The sequence below is a fragment of the Vicugna pacos genome, chromosome 15 (genome assembly GCF_048564905.1).
Source record: "Vicugna pacos chromosome 15, VicPac4, whole genome shotgun sequence".
NCBI lineage: Eukaryota > Metazoa > Chordata > Mammalia > Artiodactyla > Camelidae > Vicugna > Vicugna pacos.
In genome coordinates this window covers 34,218,754-34,234,956 of record NC_133001.1, presented here as the reverse complement: position 1 = coordinate 34,234,956, position 16,203 = coordinate 34,218,754, and the positions used below count along the sequence as shown (strand labels likewise).

Here is a 16,203-nt window from a genome sequence, read left to right as displayed (position 1 = left end):
AAAAAAACCTAGCTTGGGAACTAACAGATCTCTGCTCAGAGTAAGGCAATCTATTTTAAGGGACAGAGAAGAGTATCTGGACTGGAAAATTTTGCAAAGCTGGTTTACATCAAGATGTTTTGCCCCAAACTCAGACAATTCCTCAAACATGCAAAAATTTTGGTATAAAACTGGTTATGTTGAAAACAAAGAACATTGAATAGAATGAACTTCCTAAAATGAGGAGCTCTAATTTGACACCATCCCATGTAACAGCCTGAAAACCTCAGTTAATGTACGTAAAATAACCTTCAAAAAACTCAGTCTCCAACATCAGGTCCACTACTTCTTATAAACCACATTTAAAAACTCATTATTAGTTCCTGTCGTTCTAGTAACACCAACTCCAAAAGAATTGGAATTGTCATGATGCAAAATTAAGGAGGACTCAAGTTCTTAACCAAAGCTCTAAGGGTAAAAAAGAATTTCTTATATGTATGTATACTAATTAGTGATGTTCAAGACTTAAGTAACACCATTAAGTTTGAACGTAGGTCTGCATAAACATAGTTAATATTGACTCCTGAAGTTTACCAAATTGAGTATTAATATGGAACACAAATCAAAAATCTAGTTAGAAACATTTTATTTAAATGTGCCAAATAAAAACCCACATTTTCAGACCATAGGATGTTAATACATTCAACAAAAATTTATATTATCTTACTGCTGTGAATTTACACAGTAATAGTCCAGATCCATTCTGATTAGATGGTTGAAAATACCCTTCCCTAGGTTACACAGACATCACAAATCCCTTATAATAATGTAAACAAAATAACTTTTCCCTAAAAGGTGAACTTGAGAACTTCAGTCCACTCTTTCAGGACTTGCACTTCTTCGCGGACTTCCTGAAGGGGAACGACTAAAAAGAAAAACATCAGGTTTGGAATCAATTAGTGTCTACGGAAACTTACTCTTATCACATACATTGTCAAAACTCAAGTTTCAATAAACTCAAAGGTGGCCAAAAGTAGTAAGTTCCTGTAGCAGAAATATAAAAATTACTTAAGGCTTAAGAGACTCCTTGCTAAAATTACAAAATTTAGTTAAAGAGAACAACTATTTGAATTTTAGGGGTTTGGGGGAGGTCTAAGAAACTCTGTACCTAGTATTTTGATGTATATAGCACCAATTCTCCAAAGAGCTCAAAGCCTGCAAAAGTAGGCAGTAAGCAAATATTCTGAAGTTTTTCTGCACAGTTAAGATTTGGCAACAAATAAATTTAGCTTACCTTCTTTTTGGAGATGGAGATCTGGACTTTGAACGGCTGTCAAAACATGAGAAATTCTATTAAGAAAAAGTACTATCCAACCCCCTTCTTAAGTCACAATACCATAAAATAAACCCCCACACTGTCCTGAACTTTCAACGTCAGGCTGCAATTAAACTGAAAAATAACCTACCAGCTTTTGTCAACAAAAATCCAATCTTCCAGTAACTTTTCTTCATCAAATGAGTGAACTGATTTTATCACAACCAATCCTTTACACTGCTTTAAAGCACAATTATCTCAGAACTCTTCTCCATGCATCTTATCAGTTCTAACATGGGCCTCTTAATATAACCCCAAATTCACCAACATCTTTCTCACTAGTTTAACATGCCCTTGTCCAAGAAGTCAGCTAAAATAGGCCATGTAAAAAAGGAAGTTCTAAAGTTTAGATTTACTAATGAAGTGCCATATTCCTACTTAACATCTGGCTTAGAGCTAACACTTGAAATTTCAACAACTCAAAAACACTTTGAACTCTTTGGATATTGGTGCCATATAACTAGAAGAGTATCAATGAGATTTTTACTCTACCTGCTTCTTGGTCGTGAAAGAGACCTCGATCTTGATCTCGACCTGGATCGGGATCTTAATAAAAAGAAAAACAAATACAATTATACCAATTAGTCCATAAGAGTCATCTACTTAAACATCTACTGAGTACCTTACTAAGTAGGCTAAAAATAGAGGGGCTAAAACTGAGCAACATGCCTTTTATCAGTCTAAGATCGGACAAATAATCACTTTTGATAACCTATTATCAAATAAAGAACTACCATTTCAATTATCTATCATCCTCAGTGGAGCTGGGTTGTCAGTTCCTCTACCACAGTACAGTATTCTTAAAACACTGTGTAGTATCCAAGAGAAGTAAATGGTTTTCAGGAGAAAACTGGTATGATTTTATCTTAAAAGAAATCAACCTCTTGTAGACTGCTGAACTGAAAATTTCTTCAGGTGGTAAGCTCAATGAAAAAAAAGTCAAGACGTGCCAAGGCTGAAAATTTTTCTTGAATCATCAATAAACTATCATGGTCCAGGACCATCAATTTGTCAGACAAACCAAATCAGGCTAACAGACACAGCCTGAGGTCTTCCAGTCAAATTAAATGCATTTATCTGGAGAAGGTCCAGAGTTTTTTCAAATGGACCACAAGTTTTGGAATCCCTGCACCAAAGGACTTTGTGCTATTACTGAATAGCAGTTAGTTCCCAGTAGCATTCCCTACCATTGACTCATCCTGGGGTAGCACCGTCAACAACTTTTTTAAAATTGTATCCATTTCTATCACCTTTTAAAGCCTTCTACAAAGTGATTAAAAGCTTCTGAGGTGTCTAGTTTGATTTTTAACTTAAATTTCAGTGTCTCACCTAAGTGGTGAAACAGGCCATGTTCACCCTTATGTATACTATTACCCTAAACAACTTTCCATGGTCTCAAACTCACCCTATCATTCCAAAAAAGAGGAAACTCCTTCTAATTCTAAATCTCTTCCTTGTCCTAATGGCCCTTCTTATGAGGAATCAGTCAAATATCTTTTAGAGCTAGTATCTTTTACCTGCACAACAGATACCACCTGACAACCGAAAGTTTTCAACATGTTTAACCCAAGTGTTCGCTGGAATGATATGAGGATTTGTGCTCTGGATCCTCCTCTACCACAGCTTCTGTAACAACTCTTATTAAATCTTTAGTTGGGCTTTTCTCATCATGTGTACATGTATAATTTCAACTTCTCAATTTCAAATATTTTCTGCAGCATTCCATTTCAATTATGTCCTTAAGACATTCCATTGCTGTCATTAAGACGTGACAATCCAAATACAAATGAGGGGAAACAAAAATGTTACATACTGGAAATACCTCGATCCTTTTATAGAACCAGACCTAGATCGTCTGAGTGAAGCTGATCTTGATCTACGAAGAGACACAGATCTCGATCGTCGAGGAGATGCTGATCTTGATCTAAAAATTAAGTCAAAGTAGTTTAAGTCCATCTCCAATTATTTTTTTTATCATGTTGACAACTTGAATTAAACAAGATCTCTCACCTCCTTCCCCTGCTCCTGCTGCGTGAGCGAGAGTATCGCCTACCTCTGGATCTTGAATGTGATCTAGACCGTGACCTATTTTTCAAGTCAGAAAAAAGGAAAATGTCAGATGGTAACTCGTCTTTAGAGTTTGTGTGCCTCTGCTGAAATCAAATCTCAAAACTATTTTAATTTAGTGTCTCATTTGGAAATAAACTCTGGGCCTATTAGTTTTTTTTTAACTACCTAAAAAAAGATTTGTTAAAAGCTCAATTACATTTTAGAATTACATAATATAAAACACCATAATGTGTATTTAAAATAAACCTTGCAAGTTTGCAGGTCGACCCTCTTTGGCCCATGGTCTAGTAGATCTAGACGATCTAGAAGTATCTATAGCCGATCGCTGCATCTAGATGTTTTCTTCAATCTAACGACGATCAAACTGACAGCCAAATGAGCCAGATGAGGCTTGATTGACGCAAGAAGATTTTTCTAGTTGGGAATGTGGTCAATCTGGTGTTCCTCTTTCTAAACCGGAGGGGGCCCCAATTGTAAGCCAAATTTACTGTTACGGCGATCACCGTCTCAAATTTTCTGCCCTTTAAAGAATAAGGTGAAGCTAGGTGTAGATGACTCGAGGGGATCTGGCCTCTTATGCTGATCACCTCAAGGTCTAGGAGGATCTTAATTGTCGGATTTGCAAGGCGCCTCAGCATGATATCATAAGGCTCGTGACATTCTGAATCAAGGCGACTGACTCAAACGAAGAAACCTGAAAGGTTTTGACCAGGTTGATTATTAATATATTAACATTTATTTAATTAAACAAAAATTGTAAAATACACCTGTACAATTAACATTCAAGTTTATAGAAAAAAATACTAATTTCTGCCTTGGTAATAAAAGAATTAACTCGATTAACTATTACACCAACCGTTCCTTTATTAAAATAAATACCTGCTTCTCCTTCGTCGGCTATAGCGATGACAATCATAAGCATAATGTCCCTTTTCGCCACACTCATAGCATCTATCATTGGGATCAAAGGGACGGCGGGCAGGTGGTCTATCAAAACGAGATCTCCGAGGCATGCCTGTTGATAGTTCAACTCTCACTCGGGAACCACAAATCACTCTATAAAAGAAAACAAAATTCTAATGCTAAAAAAAAACCACTCATGTGACTTCCAGATTTGGGACTTTACAACCACTCCTCCTTTGCCCTCACAAGCTTCAGCTATGTTTCTAAGCCCTTTAATTTCCACCTTTGCTCCCCCTTCCTGTCTTAATAGAATGATTAGGTATTTATCTAAAATTTCCTCCAGACTACAGAATCCTAGCTTAGGACAGGAATAGTCTCATCAACATTTAAGTTTCATAACTGACACCTTACTTACTTGCCATCCAGGCCTCGCACTGCATCTTCTGCATCTCTAGGATCTTCAAATTCCACAAAGGCAAATCCTGGAGGATTTCTCGCAATCCACACAGTTCTTAAGGGGCCATAATAACTGAAAGCCCTTTCTAACTCTCCTTTGCCAGCACCAGTTCCCAGGTTACCGACATACACCTTGGTTTCTGTTTAAAAATGCAAATAGAAAAATGCATGTTATGCAAAATCTGGCTTAAATTTGAATTTTTTGCCGTAAAAGAGGCTATTCTTAAAACCGTGCAAGGCACATTTAATGCTCTATCAAGGACTGAATTTAGTCTTAAAACCGGCAAGTAGGTCCGTACATTTCTGAAAAGCTAGGCGTACGTCAAAATTTTTAACATTCAAATAAGGTGGGGAACCTCAAAACACAAGGGCAGCTGCATGGTAGGATATTCCGAGGCGTGAGGCGGGCTCCGCCCCGGCCCCGCCCCCGAGTCCCGGCAGCCCCGGGCGCGCTGGGAGCGCGCGGGCCGGCGGCAGCGGCAGCAGCAGCGTCGGCGGCGGGCGGGCCCCGGCGGGTGCCGGACCGGGAGAACGGGGCTGCGCCGGCTCTCGTCCTCCACGGCAACCGCCCCAGGCGCAGGCTCGCCCATGACTCCAGCTCCCCGCCCCAGAGCCATAAACCTCGCTCGAAAGAGCTAAAAGAGAAAAGAAACCAGCCGCCAGACGAAAAGATCATGTCTCCATTCCCACTCCGCAATTCGACCAACTGACGAGAATGCACAGCTCGAGGCTGCCACAGTTTTGTCCAGTCTTATATTCACCCCTGTTTTTACGGCTGCGACCACATCTGTCCGACAAAGTGGCGGGAAAGCGCCAAGGAAATGCGCCACCATGGTCGTCAATGTGCGCAAAATGGCAGCCGAGGGCGGGGGGAGTGTGGGGGACGGGCGGGCGGCTCGAGGAAGGGCAAAAGCAAAATAGTGATCGAGGGCCTGGCTCGGGCTGGGCGAGAGACCAAAAAGCCCAAGAACTGGTATAAGCCCCGGCACAGACCTACCCCCGCCATCCCCAGGCTTCCTTCGCTACCCCGCCCCCGCCGCCTCCGGCTTCGTATGGTGTGCGCCGAAGCCGCCATTACGCACGCGGAATAACCGTCTCCCAACCGCCGCGCCAACCCCACGGCCTCTAAATACTCACTACACCCACAGCAACGTTCCTCACTAGGCCCAGCCACTTACCTCCTCCGTACCGCCCGTAACGCGACATGATGACTGGCCCGCGAGCTCCGCTGTTTCAGCTCGCAGCGCCCAAAGAGCGACGAATACAAAAGCTGCAACACCGCCACACGCCAACGATCCCAGCGGCACTACAAGGAAGAGCCTGGGTCCGCGCTTATATATGCGGCGGCTGGGTTTCATTGCGCATGCGTCACCTCGACGTTCTGCGCGGCACAAAGGAGCTGGGCGGAAACAGCGGAGAAGCGGCGCGGAGGGAACTGAAGAGGCTAAGACGCTGAGCAGAAGCGGAGGGATACGTTTCCATGGGAACGCCACGATTTCCCCGGTAAACCCGTTGCCTTCCCTGTGGTGTCCCGCCCCCTCTCCTCCCCACTTTCCCTGTACCTTCCTCATTTTCCTTCCCTTCTCCCTCCTCCCTTTCATTCTCCCCAATCTGGGGACCCTCAGCTCTGGTAATCTTCCTACAGGTGCACTAGACCGGCCTTATGAAAGGCTGTAAAATTTAACCGCTGATGTTGCAGCCGTCGCCGCCTTTCTCCTGGGGGACCTGGCGTAGACTGCTACTCATTGATCTTTGGGGCTCGTCAGAGGTAATCGGGAGCTTGGCCAGGGTGAGAATTCCATGAACCCCGCCGTTCTGAGTAGTGCTCTCTGCAACAGAAGCTTCAAAAAGGTGTGACGCCCCTAGGGACAACCCGCCCTGCACGGACCTTCCAGCCCCCTCAGGGCCAGCCACCAATATTCACCAACAGGGTCCGAGTTCTTGGAGTCCGGGAAACAAAGGAATAGACTCCCCCCTCCCCCCCCATACTGGAATTGTGACAAAATCCTAAATCCTTAAATCATCTTGAAATTATTTGCATTTGAAGCACAAAGTAATATTTGTGCTTCCTTTCCAGTGCTTTCTGCTTTATGTTGCAGTACCACATCTCATCCACTAATACTAAGATTCTGAGGACTGGGACTTTAAGTCGTCTCTGAGTAGCAGCCTTGCTGCTCAGCCACTCTATACATCAAATAGAAGAAAATCCATCTTTATGTTAGAATCGCTGAAAATTCAGTTTCGATTTTATACAATGCATTTACCAGAAACCAACTCTGTAAATAGAGATTTGACTTCTTTTTTTTTTACCATTTATTAATAAAAAAATTACACTAAAAATACTTGGAATACATGAGTTGGAACTGTTCCACATAAAAGAGGAAATTCTTAGATATCTGCATTTTTATTTTTTTCATCTGTTGTAACTTCACTTGGTATGTATAGGTGTAGGATACATAGTATAGGGGAAAGGAGGCTTAGGTAAATAAGCCTTTATTCAGATGAATAAAGTATGGATTCTTTCGGAGTAATGCTACAAATTTATATATTTTTTTTAGTTTTCAAATTGTGAGAGGAATTTGTCTATCTCAAGAAAATCTCTAGCAAGAAAATAGTTGTATACAGTTTGTTATATTCATTCTCCCTTATTGATTTTTTGTTATCTACTAATAAGGTTCTTCTCAAAAGGATTAAACAATAAAGATCTTTTATGTATGCCTTTATATATTTTTATATAGAAACAATATCAATACTGTAAAACCTCATTAATTTAACTTTCTCCTGTTAAGAATTTATGAAAACTACTGTTGGACAAAGCATAGGTAACTTAATTGAAAGATAGTAATTATTGTACTGCATAGCTCTTTATAGGCCTCAATAAATATTTTTTGGCTCTGAATACAAAGTCAATTGTACAAAAGAGAATTTCTAAGCAAATAGTAGTGTAAACAATAATGAAGAGAAGCAGTTGTCCAACTTATAACAAACTGCTTTCAAGCACATTAAAGGAAAAGGGGTAAACCCAGAGTGGCTTGCCTGCCTCTGTAGCTAAGTATTCTTTATGTCTATTAAAGAACGGCCAATTCTAGGCTGAGCTTTGCTAACCTAGTTGCCATTAAAAAAAAAATAGTACTGTATACTACTTTTGTACACTGTTATACTGAACCCTGTTTCTTTAAGAACATGTAACCAACTCTTTTTCACTAAATGTCAAATCCAAATCAGAGAAACTTTTTTTATAGAGTTCTTTTATTCCTGCTGATTCTTTTGAAATCAGCTTCACCTATATAAATTTCTGCCTCTAGGATTCTATGTTAAATTACAATCTCATTCCCAGGTTCAATTTGAATATGAAAGTTACTTAATTCAATTCAACAAATATTCTAATATTTCCTATTATGACCTATTGAATAATTCTTATGTTACTGTTGTTAAATATTGATAATATTATTAGTTTATGAAGGGGAGGTAATTCCTAATCCTACTGCAGATTTCAAAATTTATCTGCATTTCCTAGATTCAGTATTTCCAGAGAAGCATTAAAGAAAAATTCACTTTTTATCTTACTTTGTTCTCCATTCTAGTTTCACTTTTAAGTCATTGTCACCATTTTAGCTTGAACATGAAAACTTTACAACAGGAAAAACAAGTTTAGACCTTTTGTACATGTATCAGTTTTTAATATAAAAAGTAGTCTTTATGTTAGAATAACATTACAAACACTAATCCTTTACTATGTATTTAAGTATGTGCTGTGTATGTTTGTACCATAGGTCAATCCAAACAACTATGGTCAACCACAGCTTTCATTTTTCAACATTTCATAATCTTCTATTCGCTCTAGACTGCTGTTAAGTTCTGGGAAGGAGAAACTCTTAGGGGCATGTTTATAATTCTTTCATATTGTATTAAAGAAATAAACTTCTCATTAGCAAAGTACTGGACTGCAATCAGTACTGAAGTATATAGGACTGAGAGGAGAACAGAAGTTAAAGAATACCAGTATTTTGACCAATTTCAAAGAGTAAAACTGGGAAGAGTAAAATGTGATGCAAGAGTGCCCACTGATACAAATATTACCTAAATGGGTGGTTTAGGAGTATAAAGCAATCCAGGAAGAGTGAGACTTTCTGAGAAATGCCTGATTGTATTTAAAAAGTGTGAAACTGTAAAATCATCAAGCCCTAAACTAACCAATTGTGTTGTTTAGGAAGAATACTAATGAAAGGGAGTTGGTCAGCTTGGTGTCTTAATTATAGAGAGTTAGACTAGCTTAGACTTCGAGTTTAGCACTTAGCACTGTCTTGGAAGGAGCGAACCTGTATTATTAACCACCTCTCAGCTATACTTAGAGAAATACTGCACAAGACCATTGACTTTGTTTTGTTTGACATTTTTGACACCGATCTACTAGTCTCTGGAAATGAATGTCTTCTGTAAAAATTAAGATAATTTTAGTTCGTAAATCCTTTTTTTAGGAGAGATGGTATAGTGTAATGATTAAGCATAAGCTCATGAAGTGTGACAGAGTTGGGATTGAAGCTCGGCTCCACTATTGAATAGCTGCCTACCCTTGGCCAAATTTTTAATCTCCTGGTACTTCAGCTTCCTTATGTGCAAAATGGGGTTTAATAACAGTACCCATCCCGAGGAGTTGTTGTTAGGATTAGATGAAGTAAACCAAGTATGTAACATGGCACAGTATCTAGCACACAGTGAGTGTTTAGTGCATGTTAACTGTTATAATAGGATAAGGACTAGTAGCAGTGGTTTGACTAACCTTTGTCAGTTGCTAAAAATCTGATATGATCCAGGCGTGTTGACAAAACTGAAGTTTCTGCAAAGCTGCAGACCAGATTCTGGAACATGGTGGTGACCATCCTTAAGTGGCCACGCCTAAAACACTCCTAAGATACCTTTGTCTCTTCACAAATGACTTCAATATGGGACGTTGTAACTTTTCTTCTTTTACCCAATCCACACAGAGAAAAACAATCTGGCATGTAAGAGACAAAAACTCAGAAAAAGAAATTTTCTTCATGAAAGTAAATCCCTAGGAACCCCTAAATCAAATGCTGAAACTTTTCTTAAGGGCACTATGCAAAGATATTTGCCTGTGGAATGGGGAGATGTGTGTTCATGAGCAATGTGGAAATTGTCACTTTTTATTACAAAGTTTAGTCTTGGAAGCTAATTTCTCTAAGATTAGGCACACCTTAAAAAAAAAAGGGAATGAAATCTACTTCAAAGCCTATGACAAATGTATGCATATACTACAACTCTCAAATAGATTATCAAGTAGACTGCATATAAAAGAAATAGCTTAAAATTCAGAGACAGGAGGAATTTTGTTAGGTCACTAGTCTAACCACCTCATTTTTCAAGTGAGAGTAAGACCTAAAATTGCAGCATGATGAATGCAGTTGTTCCCAGATCCTGCTACAAGGACTGTCAGTTGGAACTTTGATGAAAATTTCTCCAGTCTCAGAAAAATATGAACTATTGCCAACCACTGTTACTTGGGAAGAACCATCTTTTATTCTGTGAATATGTCTTTTTTTCCTGTTAAAATTTTTTTCCTGTTAAAATTTTCCTGTTAAAATCCTCTCATTTTTTAAAGGAAAAGATGCTAATAATATTTCTTTTTAATCTCATGTTTTCTTGATGGAAAAAAGTCTGTCCCCTCCATTCCCCAATTTTTTTCAGATCTATCTAATACCCCAAATTCAAGAGTCTAGAATCTCTAGTAAATAACAAAGTGTGATTTTTAACCCATAAAAAAATAGAGAAAAAAAGACAGTTAAGAAAAGAAAAAAAATTATGTCCTTACTGAAAATACAAATTAAAACAACATGCTATTTCTGTCGGGAGTGCGGTGAAATTGGCACTTACACACATTAATGAGAATGTGAAATAATACATTTGAGGTGGTCAATTTGGAAGTGTTTTAAATTGTATGTCTGTTTTGCCTCATCAGTCTTACTTCCTGGAATTTATTCTAGGAATTATTCATCGTTATGCATAAAGATTTATATGCAGAAATGTTGGTAGGATCTTATTTATAATATCAAAAATTGGAAATAGTTTGAAAATTAAACATAAAGGGAATGGCTAAATGTTATGGCACATGAGTTGGTTACATATATTATAGCCATTAAAAACCACGTGGTACAAGACTTCAATGTCAGAAAAATGTTAACGGTATGTAGTTAAGTAAGAAAAGCAGATGTCAAAATGATTTGCATTCACAGAAAGATTCTGATTTTATAAAAATAAATCATATTAATGAGTAAGTTTTCTTGTTTTGTTTTTCTGTATTTTACAACTTACTATAATATTTTTTTAAGTGGGAGGCTTGGAGACAGGAATTCCAAGTTTGAACTGAGAATCACTGTTTAGTAGCTGTGTTAATTAGAGCATGTGACTATATTTGTCATTCTAGGCTCAAGATTTCTCAGAAGAAAATGGAGAATTTAATGATGCTATCTGTGGATGGGTGGTATTATGAGTGTAGTTTACATGAGTTTTGTTTCTTTTTAAATTTTTTCTGTTTTGATCTGTATTGCTTGTAAAAAAATTGAATGTAAACTGAAATATAAATAAGTATAAACATTTTAAGTGGAAGTAGCAATGAGGGAATTAAACAGGACAGTTAATATAGGGAGAATCTAGTATTAATATATATACTACCAAACTATTAACTGTAGTTGCCTCTGGGAAGTGGGGTTTGGTTGAAGATAGAGGAGCTTTCATTGTGTAACTGCACAGTGTAGTCTTATGTATTGTTTGAATGTTTTGTGGTTTTCTAAACAAATACAGTACTTTTATAATAATGGTTCAACATTATAACATGCCCTTCTCCCACACTCTCTATACCTTTTACTCCACTCTATTTTCCTTCTAGCTTTTCTCACCTCCGACCTCTTCATTTATTCTGTGAAAGTCCTTCACATGGTAAGACCCACAAGGGCAGGGGCTTTGTTTTACTCACGGATACCTTCCTGCTGCCTGGCCTCGTGCTTGACCTATACAGTACTGGGCTCTCAGTAATATTTGTAGAACTAATGAATTCTGCTAAGAAAGTATTTCAGCAGCTTCACATGGTTGTTGCTCAATCAATATTTACATGTGATTTTCCCAAGGTTATATAGCTATTTAGAGTCCAAATCTGAACCTCGGATTCTCACAGTCCATAGAGCTTTCTTTTGCACCACACTGCATCCCTAAAAGTAACTTGTTTTTTCTATGAAAAATGTCATGAGTATTTTGACAGGGGTTGCATGGGAACTGTAAGTTGCTTTGGGTAGTACAGACATTTTGATAATGTTGATTATTCCAATCCAAGAGCACAAGGTATGTTTCCATTTCTTTGTATCATCAGTTTCCTTCATCAACATTTTACAGTTTTCAGAGTATAGGTAACCTCCTTGGCTAAGGTTATTTCTGGGTGGGTTGTTTTTTTTTGTTTGTTTGTTTTTGATGCAATGGAAATGTTTATGCCAGTTATAAAATCCTGGTGTTTGAAGTGCAAAAAAAAAAAAAGTGAATGAAGGGCCACAAATGGCAAAATATCCTTCTTTTTTATGGGTGAGTTGTATTCCATTGTGTATATATGCTACATCTTCTTTATCTATTCATCTATTGATATGCACTTAGGAAGCGTCCATGTCTTGGCAATTATAAATAATGCTGCTGTTAATAGTGGGCTGTATGTATCTTTTTGAATTAATGTTTTTGTTTTTCTTGGATGTATGCCCAGGAGTGGAATTGCTGGGCCATATAGTGGTTCTGTTTTTGGGTTTTTGAGACACCTCCATATTGTTTTCCATGGTGGTTGCACCAATTTACATTCCCACTGACAGTGTGCAAGGATTCGCTTTTCTCTACATCCTTTCCAACACTTGTTATTTGTGTTCTTTTTGATGATGTCCATTCTGACAGGTGTGAGTTGGTGTCTCTTTGTGATTTTTATTTGCATTTCCCTGATATTGGTGATGTTGAGCAGCTTTTCATGTTCCGTTGGCCATCTGCATTTCCTTTTTTGGAAAAATGTCTGTTGAGTTCTTCTGCCCATATTTTAAATGGGTTGTTTGTTTGTTTGCTTTTTAATTGAAGTACAGTTGATTTAAAATGTTGTGTTAGTTTCTGGTGTATAGTATGGATGGACTTGGAGGGCATTATTCTAAGTGAAATAAGTCAGACAAAGAAAGACAAATACTGTAAGATATCACATGTGGAATCTGAAAAAATATAACAAACTATTGAATATAACAGAAAAGAAACAGACTCACAGATGTAGAGAAGGAACTAGTGGTTACCAGTGGGGAGGGGATAGGGGAGGGACAAGATGGAGGTGGAGGATTAAGAGATACAAACTATCAAGTATAAGGGGTATAAGGGATATAAGTATAAGGATGTATTGTACAACATGGGGAATATAGCCAGTATTTTATAATAACTATAAATGGAGTATAACCTTTAAAAACTGTGAATCACTATATTGTATACTTGTAACATATAATATTGTACATCAACTATACCTAGTTTTCTATGAAAATATATGCAAGTGTAGCAGTGGTACTAATGGCATGGGATGGATTTTTCATTCCCATAATCTTTATTCTTTGGTCTAGACAATTTACTCCTTCCTCAGTCTTAACTAAAGACCTGCGCAAATACATTCTTCTTTGCAGCCAGATTCTTGCCCCCAACGCCTCCCTATAGAGAATTCATTTTCTCTGTACAGCTATCATAGTACAGTTCTGCAACACAAACACACAAAAAATTGATCTTTTGAAAATGATAGATTGGAGGGATGGTTACAAAAGAACTCTTTGGTTTACAGAGGATTTGCTTCACAGTATCTTAAAAGAGCATGTTTTCTTTAGTACATTCCAAATGATTTGAACTTTTCCAAAATACATCTGGGTAAATAAAATTATCTTTCTTCCCCTTTGTCTGACATAGATGAGAATATCTCCATGCTGCACCTCACAGCTATTAGTTTATTTGCCTTCATTGTAACAGCAACAGCCGTGGAAGAAGTGACCCCAGTCAGGAGAGCAGGAGCTGCCCTCGTTGTAGCCACATCACTCCACTTCAGATATTTCCCATCTCTAAAGTGGGGAAACAAATATGTCAGTTACTCTAAGTAAAAGAGGGAATGATAAGGAGGATGGCTTTACATCATTTAGAAAGGGAGAAAATGATGAGGACGTGTTTGAAGACGCCTATGAAACTATCCCTGCGGCAACAACAATGGACCTACTATCTTCCCTGGAAGAATGCACAACTGGATTGTATCTATTTCTAAATAACAGATTCTCAGATGCCATAAGTCTCATTTATCCATGGTCAAAGAACAGCATATACCATGCTCTAATTTATGGTATCCTTATGGTTGTCAAGGCCATCTTGACTTTTGATCCACAGGATATAGAGATTGGGATGATTGCCGCAAAGGAAGCTTTGAGAACCTGTAACAGTTTCCGAAGAAAATCTAGGATGATGAGTTTTTCTCGTCTAGTGAATAAACATGGAATAAAGGCTATCAAAGAAGAGGAATTGCATGCAGAAGTCTGCTATGCTGAGTGTTTGATCTTGAAATCCACTGTAATGTTTATACAGGATGACAGTGTGCTTAGTTTTCTCAAAAGCGGGATCAGTATTGGGTTAAGTTACCAAATATACAAAGATTGTCAACAAGTAATAAGACAGATACCTAATTACCAAAGCAAAACCTACAGACACCTGGTTGGAGGAGTAAAATTTGGACTTGGAGCATTCAATTTGATACTATCACTTGTGCCGCCAAAGACACTTAAACTACTCAATGTTATTGGATATTTTGGTGATAGAGATGCAGGCTTGACTTTGCTTCATGAGAGTGCATCTGAATCTCACATAAATAATACATTAAGTGTTTTGACTCTACTCTTTTATTACAATTATATCTCTGTTGCTTTTGGTGTTGAAAAGAGCGACAGTTCTGCCATGGAGAATCTCTCCCTAATCTACCTCCAGAAATTTCCAAACTGTGTCATACTTCAATTTTTTCATGCACGTTTTAGCATGCTGAAAGGAAATTTTAAACATGCACAGTTAACATTAGAGGAGTGCGTTTTTATTCAGAATGAATGGAAGCAGATTCATCACCTCTGCTACTGGGAACTCATGTGGTGCCACATTTTTCTGCTGGATTGGAAGCAGGCTTACCACTATGCCAACCAACTGTTTCAAAACAGCAGGTGGTCCAAGGCAGTGTATTCATACTCTAAAGCTTCACTACTGGCCGTGCTTCCTTTGGATTTTGCGAAATCGGTAAGTGAGGACATGAATTCTCTCTTCTTAAACGTGGATAACCTGAGAATCAAAATTTTAGGAACTTCTATGCCAATAGAAAAGTTTGTTGCCGAGAAGGGTCAGCGATACGGCACTACTGCAGGCTGGTTTACAGCACAGCCCATTCTGGAATTCATTTATGGCTGGAGTGGTTTCCGAGTCATGAGCAAAAGACGAGACCTTATTTCAGCCTGGCTATCAATAATTGACAAAGGAGAACAGCTTTTACAAGAAAGTCCGAATGAAGAGTATGGGATAGATGACATAAGCTTGTTAAATTTACTGAAAGGTCTGTGCCTGAAATACTTAAGCAAGTATTTAATGGCTGAGCACTACTTTAATCATGTCATTCAAAAGGAGAAATTGTTAAAATATGACCACTATTTGGTGCCATATTCTTACTATGAACTGGGAATTCTATACTATCTAAGAGGAGATTATGCCAGTGCAATAAAAAACCTAGAAAACATAAAAAACTACAAAGACTATTCCATGGAAGCCCGATTACAGTTTAGGACTCACATAGCCCTTGAACAAATAGCTAAAGAAAACTGATTTAGACACAAAGTATGGTTTTGTTTATTATGCGTGAAGTATCTACAATCAGCAAGGTAATTAAAAGGTAGAAAAATAATTTCTTTGTGGATGAAATCCAAGAAGAGACAACTGCTAAGAATCTGACCAGTAACAAAGAAGAAAGGAATTGGCCATTACTTTTCCCTCTTTCCTTCTCCATACCTATAAAATGGAATGTCTTAGACTGGCAAATGGAATGATGCACATTCTTGAAAAAGAAAAGGCAAATGATGTCCATTATAACACGTAGTGTCTCTCTTCTATGTTATGAATTTATCAATCATGTTAGACAACATTTTTAAAAACTCAAAATATTTTTTAACGTCTTGCTAGATCATGTATAGAGCTCACAAATAAAATAGGGAAAGTAGCTATACTAGGAATACCAGCACCCTGTAAATGTTTTTATTTAATTGTTAGAGAAAGAAAAAAGGCTTTAAGGTCTTCCATTTCAAAACAATGACGCCTCAAATAGCATAGACTCTGATTGGTTTTTCCTCATA

The 16,203-nt window shown here is 37.9% G+C and overlaps 2 protein-coding genes across 9 annotated transcripts; one reads left to right on the top strand and one right to left on the bottom strand.

Moving 5' to 3' along the window:
* Window positions 1-608: 608 nt before the first annotated feature.
* On the bottom strand, window positions 609-6,127 carry SRSF7 (serine and arginine rich splicing factor 7). 4 transcript variants are annotated; one of them, XM_006215555.4, is made up of 8 exons: window positions 5,962-6,127; window positions 4,743-4,923; window positions 4,304-4,480; window positions 3,365-3,439; window positions 3,168-3,278; window positions 1,847-1,900; window positions 1,274-1,309; window positions 609-904 (listed from the first exon to the last, which is right to left on the bottom strand). In XM_006215555.4, the coding sequence occupies exons 1-8, from the start codon at window positions 5,987-5,989 to the stop codon at window positions 850-852; spliced, it is 717 nt and encodes a 238-aa protein (XP_006215617.1). In that variant the 5' UTR covers window positions 5,990-6,127; the 3' UTR covers window positions 609-849. The 4 variants fall into 4 exon arrangements, with proteins under 4 accessions (XP_006215617.1, XP_006215618.1, XP_006215619.1 ...); XM_006215556.4 differs by having other exon boundaries at window positions 3,177-3,278; window positions 5,962-6,112; XM_006215557.4 differs by lacking the exon at window positions 1,274-1,309 and having other exon boundaries at window positions 5,962-6,112.
* Window positions 6,128-6,144: 17 nt separating this feature from the next.
* On the top strand, window positions 6,145-16,088 carry LOC116283511 (tetratricopeptide repeat protein 39B-like). 5 transcript variants are annotated; one of them, XM_072937881.1, is made up of 3 exons: window positions 6,145-6,286; window positions 6,429-6,572; window positions 13,751-16,088. In XM_072937881.1, exon 3 carries the CDS (start codon window positions 13,919-13,921, stop codon window positions 15,677-15,679), a length of 1,761 nt encoding a protein of 586 aa, XP_072793982.1. In that variant the 5' UTR covers window positions 6,145-6,286; window positions 6,429-6,572; window positions 13,751-13,918; the 3' UTR covers window positions 15,680-16,088. The 5 variants fall into 5 exon arrangements, 4 of the variants coding, with proteins under 4 accessions (XP_072793982.1, XP_072793984.1, XP_072793983.1 ...); XR_012059106.1 differs by lacking the exon at window positions 13,751-16,088 and adding an exon at window positions 6,861-8,077 and having other exon boundaries at window positions 6,145-6,572; XM_072937883.1 differs by lacking the exon at window positions 6,429-6,572.
* Window positions 16,089-16,203: the final 115 nt, after the last annotated feature.

Excerpts from the sequence above, each read along its gene's own strand:
- SRSF7 (XM_006215555.4), bottom strand. The coding sequence starts at position 5,989 with ATGTCGCGTTACGGGCGGTACGGAGGAG. Across the intron at positions 3,440-4,303 it reads AGCCGACGAAGGAGAAGCAG|GTCACGGTCTAGATCACATT; the intron begins GTATTTATTTTA and ends CTTGAAAAATAG. Across the intron at positions 3,279-3,364 it reads AGCAGGAGCAGGGGAAGGAG|ATCAAGATCAGCATCTCCTC; the intron begins GTGAGAGATCTT and ends CTTAATTTTTAG.
- LOC116283511 (XM_072937883.1), top strand. The coding sequence starts at position 13,919 with ATGTCAGTTACTCTAAGTAAAAGAGGGAATGATAAGGAGGATGGCTTT.